General features: G+C 33.0%; 1 protein-coding gene across 2 annotated transcripts in view; it reads left to right on the top strand.

Moving 5' to 3' along the window:
- The first annotated feature begins 1,241 nt into the window (after positions 1-1,241).
- LOC117792768 (ETS-like protein pointed) overlaps positions 1,242-16,136 on the top strand; it is a 57,444-nt gene continuing 42,549 nt past the window's right edge. For both annotated transcript variants that reach the window (XM_034633020.1, XM_034633021.1), the window contains exons 1-3: positions 1,242-2,373; positions 8,623-8,935; positions 12,030-12,126. In XM_034633020.1, coding sequence (XP_034488911.1) covers positions 8,636-8,935; positions 12,030-12,126 — 397 coding nt within the window. In that variant the 5' untranslated portion in view covers positions 1,242-2,373; positions 8,623-8,635. The remainder of the gene's footprint in view (positions 2,374-8,622; positions 8,936-12,029; positions 12,127-16,136) is intronic.

Genomic DNA, 16,136 nt, shown 5'->3' on the forward strand with positions numbered 1-16,136 from the left:
GCAGGAGTCGCTCAATCTTATTGCCCTGCCCTCTACACAACTCATACATACACACATACATATGTATGTAATTTATGCGAAAAGCGTTGCCAGAATATAATCACATGCATACACTCAGAGAAACATGTTGTGCAATTTTAATAATATTAAAAAAATATTTATTATTATTTTTATTATTATTATTTATTTGGTTTTACTTTATTTATTTAAAATAAAGTATAAATTTTGCATTAAATAAAAAGTAATTTAAAAAATAATTACAACTGAAAATAAAAGTATTTAAGTATGTTCTTAGTTAAATAAAAGTGTATTATAATTAATTTTAATATTATTTTTTTTTAAATTTAGCATGCAAAGTTCAAATACGTTTGTATTAATTTTTACTCTTTGTGGTTTTTCCTCTGAGTGTATGGATATGTGCCTTTGCCTGTATGTAAACCTGTTTGCAGCCTTTCTGACAGTGCTTCATATGAACCACTGTTCATTCGACTATTAATTTGCTGCTGTGTGTCACTGTGCGATGCTTGCTAAAAATGATTGCTACACACACAGACACAGCAAATGTATGTATGGAAGTACACATATGTAGACAGGCACACATGTAGCGTTCTGACCACGCAGTGTTTTTTTTATCGTTGTTTTTGCTTTGCTCGCAGCAACACTTTGTTTTTGTCGTTTAGGTTATTCTGATTTTCTTTGCGCTCCGACTGCATATGGATTTGCTTGTGTGTGTGTGTGTGTATGCATGTGTCGCTGCTCTTTGCGCAAAAATGCTCTCTCTTGTGGCTCCCACGCGCAGCGCACTCTTTCGATCGTTAATGCGTACATTTGACAAAATTTATTTGCATACATTTACATACACACACACATAAATACGTATGAATGCAAAAGTATGTTTAGTATAATTACATACATACGTATATACATATTCTATTTTAATTTCATTCTGTTTTGTGTTGCTTTATGTGCAAAAATTACTCTCGCTTTTTTTTTTGTGTATTTTAGCGTTATCAGTTGCCATACACTCTCTCTCAGCTCCACGTTTGCCGCTCCTTCTTCTTGTTCTGCTTCGGCTTCGGCTTCTGCCTGGGTCTCTGTTGCTGTCGCCGTTCTCTGCCTCTGCCTCTGCCTTTGGCTTCAGGCACTTGCTCCGCTCGCTCAATTCCCTCACACACATGAAACGCGTCGGCGTCGGTGACTGCGACTGCGACTGCGACGCTGCGCTCTGCCTGCTTCAGTTTGTTGTCGACTCTCTTTGCGTTTGGACGCGGTGTCTTGCTCACTTTGCTATTGCCTAACGGTTGTGTGTGTGCTTTGAATATTTGAATACCTTCTTAACTATACGCAAAGCAACAAAAAAACAAATAACAAACGCACATAAATAATTTAATTAGCAAGAAAACACGATCGCGAGTGCGTCGTCGCCGTTCGTTGCCAAGAATCAAAAAATAGCAACATAAAGTAAAAAAACAAAACAACAAATTGCAAAATCGTTGTGATTGTTGTATTATTGAAATGAGTGCAATTGAAATTGAATGAAATCGGTTTCTGTTTCAAGTGAGTGCAAATATTGAAAGAGCCAAAAATAGCTAACAAAAAAAAAAAAAGGCTAAAACGTTAAACCTTTTTGGGAAGCAGAAAGATACGAAGATACAAAAAAAAATCTGTCTACAAAAAAAAAAATAACAAACCACAAAATCGCTGAAAGATCGTCTGTGCGTGCGTGTATTTATCTGTGTGTGTGTGTGTGTGCGTGTCTGTCTGCCTGTGTGTGTGTGTGTGTGTGGGTCGTTCGATCTCTGCCTGCGTTGACGTCGCGTCTTATAAGCCGAACTAAAGCCTCGAGCCGATCTTCAATCTGCAATCCCCGATACCGATCCCGATTCCGATCCGTTCTCAGCGTTTCCTTTCGTGCGCTTTGTTTCAGGCACGTACGTAATCTCTCGCTCTCTCTCTCTCTCTCTGTTTCTCTCTCTCTTTAGCCGGTCATAATCAACCTGCCTGCTGATCCACGAGATATAAACAGAGGGTTACAGATACAGATACAAATAAAGATACAGATACAAACTATAAGCTGCTACCACAAAACTGTCTGAAAATTAAAAAGGGCAGAGAGAGTAAAGGAAGAAGAGAGCTAAAGTGTGTGAGAGGGAAAGGAATACAGCTCCTGCTTTCTTGCTTTGTTCCCGATCAAGATAATGTGCCTAATTTGAAGTTGTAATTAATTTGGATACCCTAATAAAAAAGAGCATAACGACGCTTCAAAAGAAAACAAAAAATAAAAAATACTAAAAAGAATCAAGAAAACAAAAGGAAAGATACAAAACTTCAACTTTGAGGGGCGCGACACGCCTCTATTTTATTGCCCCACCGGTGAGTGAAGTGTTGAAAACAGTAGTTGAAGTATTTTTATTCAACCTCAAACCCTTTCGATCTAGCCATCTATATGTGTGTGTGTGTGTGTGTGCGTGTGTGTTGCCTGTTTTCTTGAATGAATCTAGGAAAAAGCAAAACTGGTTTGGGCCAAGTTTGCTACCGCACAATCTTAACTATCACAGCAATTTGGTTGAGACTAGGATTGTTGGCGATCTTTTAACTTGTTGCCTTTGGCTTGAAGCATTGATCAACGGACATTGGACATTGAAGATTTGAGGCCCCTTCCCAAAGCCTTGAACATGATTGAAATTACTACTGTTACAGTTTCCGGTGTTACCTTTTGATTGCATTTCTTTTCCCCTCTTTTTCCTTTTACCACTTTTATGGACAACGATTCTCATTTCGTTAATGGGGGAATGTTTTTTCTTTTTTTTGTTAATGCCCTTGTGGTTTTTATTGACTTTTTTATTGTATTTTATTTTATTTTGATATCACTGTGGGATCACCTTTGAAACCGCTACTGTGGGAGCTCTTAATGTGGCCAGAATGTGGATCAATGAACGCTTAAGACAATTAAAAACCATTCATGATCAGCGTTTAATAGAGATCAATTGTTTGGATATGTTTTTTTTTTGTGAATCGAATGAACCTAAAGGATAAAGCTTAAACATAAACTCAGTGATCAAACTGATAGAATATGATTAAAAGAGCTCCAAGCGTCCATCAAAACATATAATATTAAAAATTTAACAGAAATTATGTTTCACAAATCTTTAGAATGTTTTATAAATATTTAAATTTTAGAAATTTCATTTTGTTTCTATATCTTGCTTGATCAATACTTAAATAAATTATATTAAGGAGGAAAAGACAACATAGCAAAAAAAAAATTAACTTAGTTATGTTGTGTCAAAATTTCAAGTTCGCACGTCTAACGGTTTGGCCTGTGCAATGCTCAGTGAGTAAGTAAGGACATAATAAAAAATTATTTATTGGAATAAAAATCGTATATGCTGAGAATAATATTCTAAGACAGAGCAATCGAAAATATTTAAAGAAAAAAGTAGTATTTCAATAGTTTTGTAGAATTCATTTTCATAATAGAGAAAAAGAAAATTAATCATCTAAAAGCAACCGAGATCGTTTTCAGATTTAAGAAGAAATATTATATTTATTAATATTATTTTGTCACAGTGCTCAAGACACTTGAAAGATTCTAAAAATAAGTACATATACTTACGATCAGTTCACATACAGTTCACTGAGTTTTCAAGCTGGTTCGTTGCCCCATGCAACGTTTAATGATCTTGGTCCTTGCTTGCAACGGATAACAACCTGCCGCAGACATGCTGAGCTCAAGATCGATACCATAATCACACAGATGCATACAGCAGATAGGGAAGCAGTCAAGAGTAAAAGAGAAAGAAAGAAAGAGAGAGAGAGAAAGAGAAGAAGTACCCCCGAGACAGACAGTTAACACATGTGCACAGACGGACACAACTGAAGATCAGTGAAGATCCCTTTCCCTAAAATGAAAAAAGAATATGAAGAAAAGCAACAGCAACATCATCATACCGTTACGTACACACACACACACACACACAGAAATTGCACCCCTATTGTTGCATGCTACTTTGTCGTCGTCTGGGTCTGAAGATGAGTCTGAGGATCGGTCTGAGAATCGCTCACAATATGGACTCAAGTCTGGGTAAGGAGTGTGCACCATATCGAAATATCATATTCGTTTACAATCTGTTCCTTGAGCATCTGCTGTTCGTTGGCTGGACCATTTTTTCCTCAATCTTGCTTTCCTTTCTTCTGAGAGTGTCTGTGTGTATCTGTATGTATGTATTTGTATCTGTGACGCCTTCAAAACCAAAAACTGCTCCATGCACATTACTCGCTCTGTTCTAGGGAAAACATATGCTCTGATTTTCAATTTGGTTTCGTAGAATGTTGCACTGCTTTTTTGACTCTTTTGCCTTATCTTCTGTGAGATAATATTGTCTTGTGCTCTTTTTTTCTTGTCTTAGATACCAAATTGTGGCTTTCGTCATGCTTACCAGCATTATGGGCTTCCAATTGGTTATTGTCGAATTTAAAGAGTTGCAAAACCATAGACACTTCATTGAATCAGACATATCATTGTATCGTGAATAATATTATTAAATATTTTTATTTTATTAGTGCACCATTTTTGACTGGATTTATTTCGGTATTTTTATGAAAAGGGGAGAGTTTATTATATCAATTAACCAAATAAATCCATATAAATTATCAGAAATATTTTTAGAAATATTTTATGCTTTACTCTTATATGGATCTACTTTAAATTCTTATCTTAAAGTAAAGAAATTACAGATAAAGGTTTATGAAAAAAGATAAAAGAGTTATAAATACAAACCTTTTATATTATTTTCTTTTTATGAGCTGTTCATAATTTTTCTATCAAAAAGTATAAAGTTTATGATAATAATTGCCAATCAGTTTTAATAGGCTAAAAAAACAATTTTTACCATTTTTTTTACGTTTTAATAAGATATACAAATTTATATTTTAAAAATAATTTTTAAAAATAATTAATAAAAAGTAAAGAAAAATATTTAAGACGAAGAAAGGCTTATATAAAATAAAGAAAAATATTTAAGACAAAGAAAGGCTTATAAATAGAACAAAAATGATCTATGACCTTACAAGATCAGTAATATTTATGTCTATATAAAAAGAACATAAATGCTCTATGATCTTAAGACATATATAATCTTTATTAAATTAATATTGTCAAATTAACATTTGAAGCCAAAAGTAAAGAGCTTATAACTAAAGATTTTCGAATCAATTGACATAAATTAAAAAAAGCATTTATGAATATTTATTTTGATATGGATCTATTTGAAATTCTTATCTGAATGAGACAAAAATAAACATATAAATTCAAGACGATAGATAAAAAGAACAATATGAGCTAATTATTGAAAACTTTAAAGCATTTGTAATTCCCCTTAATTGACTGATTTTGATTGTGACTACTTATGCTAACAGATTGTAGCACTTGATCCACAATCAGATAAGATCACGTTATCAACGTTTTAGCCACTTGACCAACTTGTAAAGTTGAGAAGTCTCTGCTCAGATACAACAATAATACAATGATTATTTAATCGTATTTTATTTAGTTACAATTACAAGTGCTCGACCGGAGACCCACGTCAAATCAATCTGAATCAAGTACGAATATTCGTATTCATTATTCGTTTGCTTATTATTTTTTTTTTGTTTTTTTTGGCCACTTTTATGCGTCAATAAATTATTTTCGTGTTAGAAGTGTACTAAGTGTGCTTGCTTTGAATGAGTATATATATATATATGTGAGTGTATATATAGAAATAAATATATATATATATGTATTCATGAGTCTATATGAGTTCACACTATATGCACTATTGCGCTGTCAAATCAATTATATGCATATATACGATGTGAATGTTGTTGTATTGAATTGATTGCACCGAAACTTGTTGTTGTTGTTGTTGTTGTAGTTGTGTTTGTTGCTGCTGTTGTCGAGTGCACACTGAGATTTTATTATCCATTTAAATGTTGATTAACTTAAATTCGTTTTTACTGCACTCAATCACACTTGATGTTTCCCTCTGTATGTGTGTGTGTGTGTATCTGTGTGTGTACAAGTTGGCCAGATCTTTAGTGGAAGTAACGGCCATAAAATCAGCAAATCAAATCAAAATTGATTTCACAAGCGTACACACGAAATTTATGCAGTTAGATCAGCGAAAAAATTCGAATTCTCGCATTTAAAACATACAACTTTAGTATTCAAATATTAGGTACATATATGTGTACAAGATATCTATGTGTGCATATGCAGATCAGAGATAACGTGCGTAGATAACTGTATGTCACACAAACACAAACACACACACACACACAACGTTTCAACGTCACAGTATTTGCATAGCGTATCTTATTAGCCACAATCTGAAGAACCTTAAACAGATTCAGAACCCTCTGCCGGCTCAATGCATAACTTAGCTACACATCGAGCTACATATGCACATGTATATAACTTCTATATATACTCAGTTCTCAGCTTACATGCAGAGCTGAGATTTATTTCCAACATTTTTCATGTAAACATCATTTAAAGTGCGTAATTTCTTGCATTTATCTACAAGCTGTATTATTTATAGTATCATCAAAGCTACAGCTACTGAGTTCCATAAAATATATATATACTACATATCAGTGTATAAAATAGTGCGGGTTTGGGTACTTTTTTCGTTTCTTAGACCCTGTGCTTTAAAATATTATAGAGTGTTTTAAATTATAAACATCTAGTTCTCAGATACAACAAGAGCTAGAAGCACCAAACTTTGTATAGATGTTGGTAGTGGCATACTAAGCATATACAATTTTTTAAGAAATTTATCATGCACCCACAAATTGAAAAAACGAGTTACATGATCAATTTTCAAGCTAGAGTCTTTACTTTTTCCACATATTAAATATACTGTTGTACGAGTTGGTTCTGAAAATTTCAAAACAATCGGATGATAAGCTTGCAAGTTATTCTAGAAACAATTCAAAACAAGAAGCGAGTCATTCAAAAATTTTATTTTGCCAATTTTCGCTTTTTTTTTTATTAATTTATATTTTTATTTAACATTTTTGGATTAAACTGAATTTTGTTCGTCACAAAATTGGATATCAGATATTTTAGGGCTAGAAATTGCTTTCGTCACTAGACTTTTACCTCGTGTAGAGGTTTTTTTGTGGGATTTTATTTTTCCCATAATTTGGTTTTTAACAAAATAAGTACAGGGTCTTTCGCAGTCGAGCCTGCTTGTATGTAGAGTTTTCTACTAGTTCTACTTCATTTAGATATCTTTTTCTGGTCAAATCGTTACTTCCGTTGATAAATGGGTTACACTTTTGTTTGTTATTTTGGGGTTTTTTCTATTAGATTTCAATACTCAGCTTTCCACACACAGCTTATCAATTAATTCGGCTGCTATGCATACTGATAGCAAAACTTACTCTACCGGAAGCTGTTCTGATAATTAAAGCATATAAAAACATAAAAAAAGAGTTACTTGAACTTATTAAAAATAGATATACGGATAGTGTTGGTTTTTTTCCTTAAGAATTATAAACATCAAAGCAATTTTAAGAAGAGAACTTCAACTTTGGCTTGGGCAAATATTGAAAAAGTCCCTGGCTAATATGAATCCATTAGAATTATATTTGGGCGCGGGAAAATCAAACCCCTTAGACCTGAGAAACAACAAGTCTTATATGATGGATGCTGTATAAACAAGAGCGTCTTTTATATGCAAACTGAGGCGGCTCCTTTTGTTGTGGCCTTGTCGCCCTGTCGCCCTGTCGCCGTTGAGTTGCGGACACTTTGATGTTTTTTTCTCGATGTTGTTGTTGTTGTTGTTGTTTTTATTGTTGTTGTCTCGTGGCGCGAGCAACTTTAAAACGCACCGATCGTTGTTGTTACTGTGTACTGTGTACATACTTTAAGTATAGGAAAAAAGAAAAGACAGAGAGTCGCACAAAAGTGTCATAATTTGTTAAGTCAACAAGGTATCCCTCTCTCAAATTGGGCATAAAGGTGCTAACAGCGGCCATAGTTGAAGGTGTGAACCAGGTCCATAAAGTACGCTAAGTAATAGGCCAATAATCATGGGCTGCATTGGAAATCGAAGCGCCTCTTAAATGTCACAGAGAACCAGTTCCTTTAAATGTTTAATATGCCACTTTGCACTCTTTGTCAACAATATCAAATAAAAGTTAAGAGTTTAATAAAGTGTAACGCAGTAAAAATTATATAAATAAATGAACAAAAATACCCACAAATGCTATTTTAAATGGATTGTTCTTTAAAGTATCAATTAATGTGTTTTTTTCTATACATAGATACATTTTGAATTTGAATTTTTAATCTTAATTATAAAATATTGAAACAACAATTCAGTTTTTATTTTAATGTGCAGTTTTTTATTATACCATATACATTTTTTCACTCTCTAAAACAATAAAATTACTTAAATCTTTCTTTCTTATGATAAAAACATAAAATATGTTTTCTTAATTAAAAATTAATCATATTTTTTTTTCAAAATTTATTTTTATTTAGTTAAAATAAATTATTTTGTAAATTATATTTTATAAGCTGCTTGCTTTTTACTTATGGTTAATTGTATGTCTTTCTTTTCTTTTTGCTAGATGATTGCACAATATGGAATTGGCGATTTGTAAGACAGAATTGTCTTCCACCAAATTTATGCTGCCTCCTGCGCTGCCAACAGTCGCAGCAATTGCAACAACAACGGCAACAGCAACTGCAACTGCAACACACTCATTCCTCGATCGGGCAGTTCAAATAAACGAATTGTTCAACTTTAACGCGGGACAACATCTATTCAAAAACAGCTACAATCCCAACAACTCTATTTTAAACAGCAACAACAATAGCAGCAGCAGCAACATGCGACTTAAAAAGAATCGCAAAGTTACATTTCTATCCAGTTTAGTTGAGGTAAGTACTAAAATAATATTTAAGAATTTAAAAAAAAGAATCTACTTAAAAATAAAGACTGATTTTAGCTGTAGATCACTTTAACATTCATAGAATCATCAGTTATATGTAGATCTTCATGTATATACTCTTGTTGATCAGTTCAGAGTGAACTGTGATTATTGATCATCTGAGGATCATATTAATTATTAGTAGATATTGATCTGCATTATCTACTCTTACCTGGCTAAGCCTATCTTTCAGTTGTTCTAAAGATTATTGCATATATTTTTCATAGATATACCTATTTACAACTGTCGATCAGTTGGCTCAGTGGGATCGATCGTGTGTCCATCGTATGCCAAGCCAGTTTGACAGGCTTCACATGCGGCGACAGCTTGACGCTGATCTTGATGCCATTTTGATATGCACAACACGTCGATCGGTTCTAAATTTGGCTGCCCGAAACAATACGCAATTATTATGTATTATGCTATTGTGTTTTATGCACTTTTAACACCCTGCAGTTCGTTTAAAAAATGGGTGAGAAGGATTGGAAAGAAGACATGCCATAAATATGAAACTGATCAGCAATTAAATTGCAGTCGTTGATCGTAAGAATATTGATTATGTGACTAACGATCTGACTTGCTGACTGACAGCTGTAGGGTATGTTGTAGTCACATAAGATCACTTTTAAGAGAACAATATGAAATTAATTGGCAATAAAGTGGTATTTGATGATCGAAAGAATATTAATTATGTGACTAACGAAATATCTCACTGACTAACAATTATAGGGTATGTTGTAGTCATAAGATCACTTAAATAAGATCACTTTTATTTGAAGAATTTAAATCTGATCAGCAATTAAATTTCAATCGATGATCATAGGAATATTGAATTTTGGACTGACATTCCAAACTTTTTTTTTTGTAGGGTATATTGTAGTTGTGAGATCACTCGCTTGTTGGCTGTATGAATAATAAGCGTGCCATTTAATTTGAGTCTAAATAAAGTCAAACAAAGACCTGTCCGAAATGTGAATAATTATAATCTACGCAACTCTCCCGAAAATGGAAGACAATAGCGAGGATATTCGAATATGGCCAATACTCGAATATGGCGATTCTAGGGCTTCGTCAGCTGATGGATGATCAACTGCTTATTCCTTGTCTCTCTCTTTTTTTTCGAGTACTCCTATGTGAAGGAATTTTTGAGTGGAATTTGTGGTAAACATATCCGTTGAGTTGACCACTTTCATCCGGTTGCTCGGTCAACAGCCTGACGAGCCTTCAAATTCGAATTCAAGTCAAAGGACACGCACTCGTGTGGAAAATGCAGTCAAGTAATTTAATCTATAGTCTGGCCAGAAGTTGAGTCTTAAATTTCGCTTTTGGGGCTAACCACGTAACAGAAGCTGACCAAGCCCAAATAATGCTTTCAGAGCAGAGCTGGGAATAATGACTAAGATTTTGCTTCGTTAAATTATTTGACATTATGTCCAGCAATAAACATAAGGTTAATTATGTTATGTTAAAATATCCATCTATCACTAAATCCTGTTGAAATCCTGTTGTTTAACTATTTTTTAAATAAATTGTAATTTATTAGATTTATCCCATTAGCATTAAGATAAAGTTCAAACAGTTTTCACAATCTATTTAGTTTAGAATTTTCTAGTCATTTAGAAATTTATAGAAATATCGATCACTAGATTTTTTTTTGACGATTATTTTTTTGAGAATGATTTCAGTTCGATTTGGATTTACAACACCAGAATTTTCTATTCCAATCCATTTATAGTTTGGATTATAAAGATTACTAAGAATAAAATTTTAAAGGAATAGTTTTTAGAATTTTTTTTGCTGTAGCTTGAAAAAACTTTAGTAAGTTAAAGAAATGTTTATTTTACTTAAGATTCGCTTGACTAAAAAAGATGTATCTCAATTCCCAGCTCTTTTTAAAAGACTGTCTTTAACTGCGAATCAAATTCCAATTCGAAATTCAAATTGAATTGTCCCGTTTGGCGTCAATTGATTACGATATTTATGAAACATTTCGTTTGACTACTTTGACCTCCATTATCATAAACGACAATAAACGACCAAAACAGCAGCCACAGATCATCACAGTGAGTAGCCTACATAGATGGGAATGTATTTGTGTGTGTGTGTGTATCTGTGTCTGTTTGTGGAAGTCAAATGTACAATTCAATTTATTAGAACGCGTTTAACATGATCAGACCCATGGGACAACTGACTCGACAATTGGGGCAGGCACAGTAGTTTCTCAGTCTCCCTTCCTCTTCATCTGCCCCTTTCTTTTTGGTCTCTTTCCCCCGCTGTCTCTTCTGTCAATTGTCGGCAATCTATTCCATGTTGTAGTTATTGTTGTGCTCTGATTTTGAGCTCGTTTTTTGAAGGCATAGTTTGGGGGATGCTCTTAATTTACATAATCTGCTTTTGTTTATAAATATTACAGTATTTAACATAACTAAGTGTGTTTTATGTAACTGTGGTAGGGTTGTAATGAAAATGGGTAATAAATGATGATTTTTTGAACATTTTTGTAATATAAAGAAAAAGCAAATCTTGGACAAAGTTGTGGCTATGAAAAATCCAGAAAGATTTTTTCTATGGATCTTAGCTGGAATTGTTATGATTATAATATTATGAATAATTATAGAACAAATTATTTGCTGATTTGAATCAATAAATTTAAAAATAAAGTTTATTAATTAAAGATAAATTAACAATTAAAACATAAATATATGATTATTTAACGAATATATTTTGTGAATTAGTAAATATTAATAAAATAAATTGCTAAAAATAAAATAAATTTCTTGTAGTACAAATTCAAGTAAAAAGTTGTCTTTTGTCAAAATTAAATTGAAAATTTCTTGTTATATTTAAAAAAAAAAAAGAAAATGAAATTAAAATTGTAGTTCTGTAAAAAAAAGTATTAAGAATATCTTAGGATATATCAACGTATAACTCCTATTATCAATCCTTGGAGTTTTAACTAAGGCATTAGTATTTTGTTTTAAAAATTTATACTTATTTTATTTTATGTGTTTTTTTAAATATATATTGCTTCTTTAATCTTACAGTCCACTAATAAATATATTAAGGAAGAACCAGTCAATGGATGTAAGGATTTGCCAGTATGCAGTTTATCGGATATTTCAGATCATGAGGGCTCGTTGGGTAAGTGAAAAAAGAATGTAATTTTAATAATATTAAAAAAAAGTTTAAGAAATTAACTATTGATAGAGAAATGTTCAAATTATGGACTATAATTAAATTGGTTCGACAAGAGCTTAATCGTAGGGTGCTTTGACAGCACCCTACACAATGGTATAACTATTAACCCAATTGTTATATGGGGACTAATGCTGAAGCCATTTCCAGATAACAGATTTCTAAGAAATGGAAATAATTAAATGGCAATATGTTGTGCGAATGTTTTCGTATATTTTCTTGTACGATTGTACTCCGTTTGGTTCATTTAGCGCTATCATTGTACATATACACATACATATGTATATGTAAGTATATATTCGCATTGCGAGAGCGTGTGTATCAAATATAATACAATACATACACACACACACACACAAATGCCATCATCAGTCATGTTCAGACTCTTTGGCTATGCGATTTTGTTGTTGCCATTTTATTATTCACATATGCCTTTTGAACGGCGAAGCGATAAAAAATGAAATACCAAATACAAATTATTTTGCGATAAGATAAGACACAAAACAAGGCACACAAGTCGTATGAAAATTGTGATTGGAGTGCTGAAATACAAGATGAGTGAAATAAAGAAATACTGCACACAAAATGCATAGAAGAAATTTTATGTTTAATCAGGAAAAAGTGTACATATAATTTATCAAATTAAAATTGATTGATTCTGACTTCTGACATTAAAAAAAATCAATTAAATATAAATATTTGGTACAAAAATAGAAAACAACTTTTATTATTATCTTTGCTATGAAAATGTTTTATATAATTAAATTTAAAAAATAATTTCTGTAACTTCATTTTTTTATTTAGAATTTTAAATCATTGATTAAATAAAAAATCACTTTTTGAAAATAATTATTTCTTCCTTCATCGTGCAGATACTTTTTTTTAAAATTTTTTTTACACTTTTAACTCTCATATGCAATTCCTGTTCTCCACAGTAACAAGAGAGTAATTCTCTCTTTAAGATTATGCACATTCACATACATATGTATTTGCATACATAGTTGGTAAATAATTTTATAAAAAGTCACGTCGTTTATTTCCGGTGTCCATTCAGAGGCACCTCGCCCCAAAACGCCGGCAAAGTGCCAAGCGAACTTACAGATTCATTCATTCTATGATCTACACATTCAGTCATTTACGCATTCACGCATTCACTCACTCAGTCAGTCAGTCATTCACTTATTCGCCCCCAAGTCAAGTCATTCATTTGTTGCCTGAACATACACATTTGCATTTCAAACACACGAAATATGTATCTTAAATGTGCACTCAGTGTTCTTCTTCCTTTTCTCTCTCTCATTGCCTCCTCCTCCTCCTCTGGTTTGCCGTTGCTGCTGTCAATCAGGCAATACGTCAGTCAGTCACTCACTCTGGCAAAATACCTTACGTATACGTAATGTGACAAAACGTCGTTGTCGTCGTCGTTCATTTGGCATGTGTCTTCTACTTTCTATACTTTTGTCCACTTCTATGTGGTTGCATGCTGCTTCTATTATACACACACACACACGTACCACACATACATACTTATGTATGCCTATGCATATGTGTGTTTATGTCTTAATGTATCTGACAGTTTTATGATAATTTGTATGCATCTTTGCCGTGTGAATGCTGATGAAAATGTTTCGTTTTGTTTTGTTTCGCTTGGGTCACAATGCTGAGAAGTTCTAGCAACTAACAAAGCATAAACTGTTACAACAAACAGCTGATAAAGTAACAATTGCATTTAACAAATCCGTTTCAGTATTTAATTCAATTTGTTATGCGTCAAGGTAAAAAGTTCATTTTGTTTATTGAATGCACAGCACTAGCCATGGTTAACTGAATTTCTAATTAATTTTTATGGAAATGTATCTTACAGATACTTTTGTATCTAACAGATATTTTTGTATCTTTACATTACACTTACTGCGTAGCCACACTAGTTATGAACAGCTGAATTTAAAATTAATCTTTATATGAAATCTATCTATCTATCTCTATCTTTTGTATCTTTAAATGCCTTATACATTAAATTGTATTAGCAACTACACTAATCTTTTTGGAAATGTATCTTAGAGATACTTTATGTCTTTTAACAAGTAACTTAACTAGATTTGGTCATTTGAATCTCTAATTAAACTCTTTAAAAATATATCTTAAAGATCCTTTTTTGTAGCTTTACAGTGCTGACATAATAATTTAGTAATGTAAGTTAAAGAAACAATAGATTGGCAGCTGCTAAAGTGTCCGCATTTAATGTTGTTTATAAAAACAAATCACAAAATGAGATATTTTTGTCCGCACATACACACACGCACACATATGTATGTGTACCCCCAAAAAGTATTTATGCCTTATCGCTGCGTAAAAATCAACAAAAAACAAAAATGAAAAAAAAAACACAAACAATTTCAATGTCAACGCGACGCAAACGTACGACAAAAAGTCAGTGGCCAACTATTCTATATACACTTTTAGTTCTCTTCAGTACCCCACTCTCTGTCCCACTCTCTCTCTCTCTCTCTCTCTCTCTTGCTTTGAGTTCCTGAAGTTATCTTTTGCCGCTAGAAGATCGGCCATAAAAATGGCAACACAAACAAAACAAAAAATTAAAAAACATGCAAAACGGCGACAACTGCGCAGATGCTGTAGGGACTTTAATGAAAGGGAACGAAAATAATAATAGTAACAATAATAACATTAATAATAATAATAAAAATAAACAAAAAGGGGGAGAACACAAAACACAGCGCAGCACGTAAATTTAGTTTACACTTACATACTTACATACATTTACACGCAGAAAAAAAAGGACTTTGATTTTATTTTTTATTTTGTGTGTATGTGTATTTATGTGTATAAATTTTATTTGGCTTTACTAATATTTTTAATGCTTTCATTAAAGTACTATAATATTTATTTTTAGTTAAATATGACATTTTTTAATGAAAGTTTTTTCAGCTTATGAATTTTTGACTATATTCATATTTACTGATATAAACAATTTTATATTTAAATTCTAACATGAAAAAAATTAAAAACACATGTATATATTTTTGGTACGCGTATTTTCTCTGAGTGCATTGTATATTCCTATGTGCGTGTGTGTCTGTGTGAGTTTGTTGTTGTATATCCAGCCTGCCCTTATTTTAATTATGTTTACGAGTATATTCTTTTGCGCCCCTTTTAATCAGCGCATATTAATCATAAACTTTGAAAATAACAACAATGCCAGCCGCAAGAGCAATGAATAAAGTAAGGCAAATATAAATTTTATTTAATATGAGCGATGATTTGCCTGTATGGGTGAGCAGAGCAGCCAGCAGAGACCGCCGACAGCAGCAGCCGCAGTAGCAGAGGAGACTGCAAGAGCGCCATAGAGAGCGAGAGAGCGCCACTACTTTCATTCATTTTGGGGCGCTCACTTGACGCTCAGTTTAGTTCATTCATGCGCTCGTTCGTTTTGGCTCTCGCGAGTCACGACTCTCTTCCAAGCAGCATACGAAAAGAAATAAAATGAAACACGTTCGTTTTCATTCATACTTACGAGTGCGAGTAGAAAAGTTTCTGGTTTTGTTCTGTGGCGCTCTTTTTGTTGTTGTTGTTGCTGCTGCTGCTGCTTGATCGCCTCGCGGCGTTGAAATGCAGTTGATGAATGGGGAATAGCAACAACAACAGCGGCAACAACAACAGCCGCAGCATTGGGGACTGCGTTTTTTCCTTTCATGCTTATTTTTTTTTTGGCTGGCCAACGTGGGGAACTTGAGTTGTTTTTGTTATTTCTTTTTTGATTTGCTGCTTTGTTAAAGTTCTACCTACCTTCCGCTCTCTGCCGCTCTCCCTCGTTGACTCTCTCTCTCTTGATGTTGCTTGATGCTTGTTTCCTTCAATTCTGCGTGTGTCCACCAACAAAGTTCCTGCAAACCGGCTTCGTTTTCTTTTCTTTTCAACTTCGTCTTCAACTTCGGCTC

Source organism: Drosophila innubila (assembly GCF_004354385.1).
Source record: "Drosophila innubila isolate TH190305 chromosome 3R unlocalized genomic scaffold, UK_Dinn_1.0 2_E_3R, whole genome shotgun sequence".
Classification (NCBI taxonomy): domain Eukaryota; kingdom Metazoa; phylum Arthropoda; class Insecta; order Diptera; family Drosophilidae; genus Drosophila; species Drosophila innubila.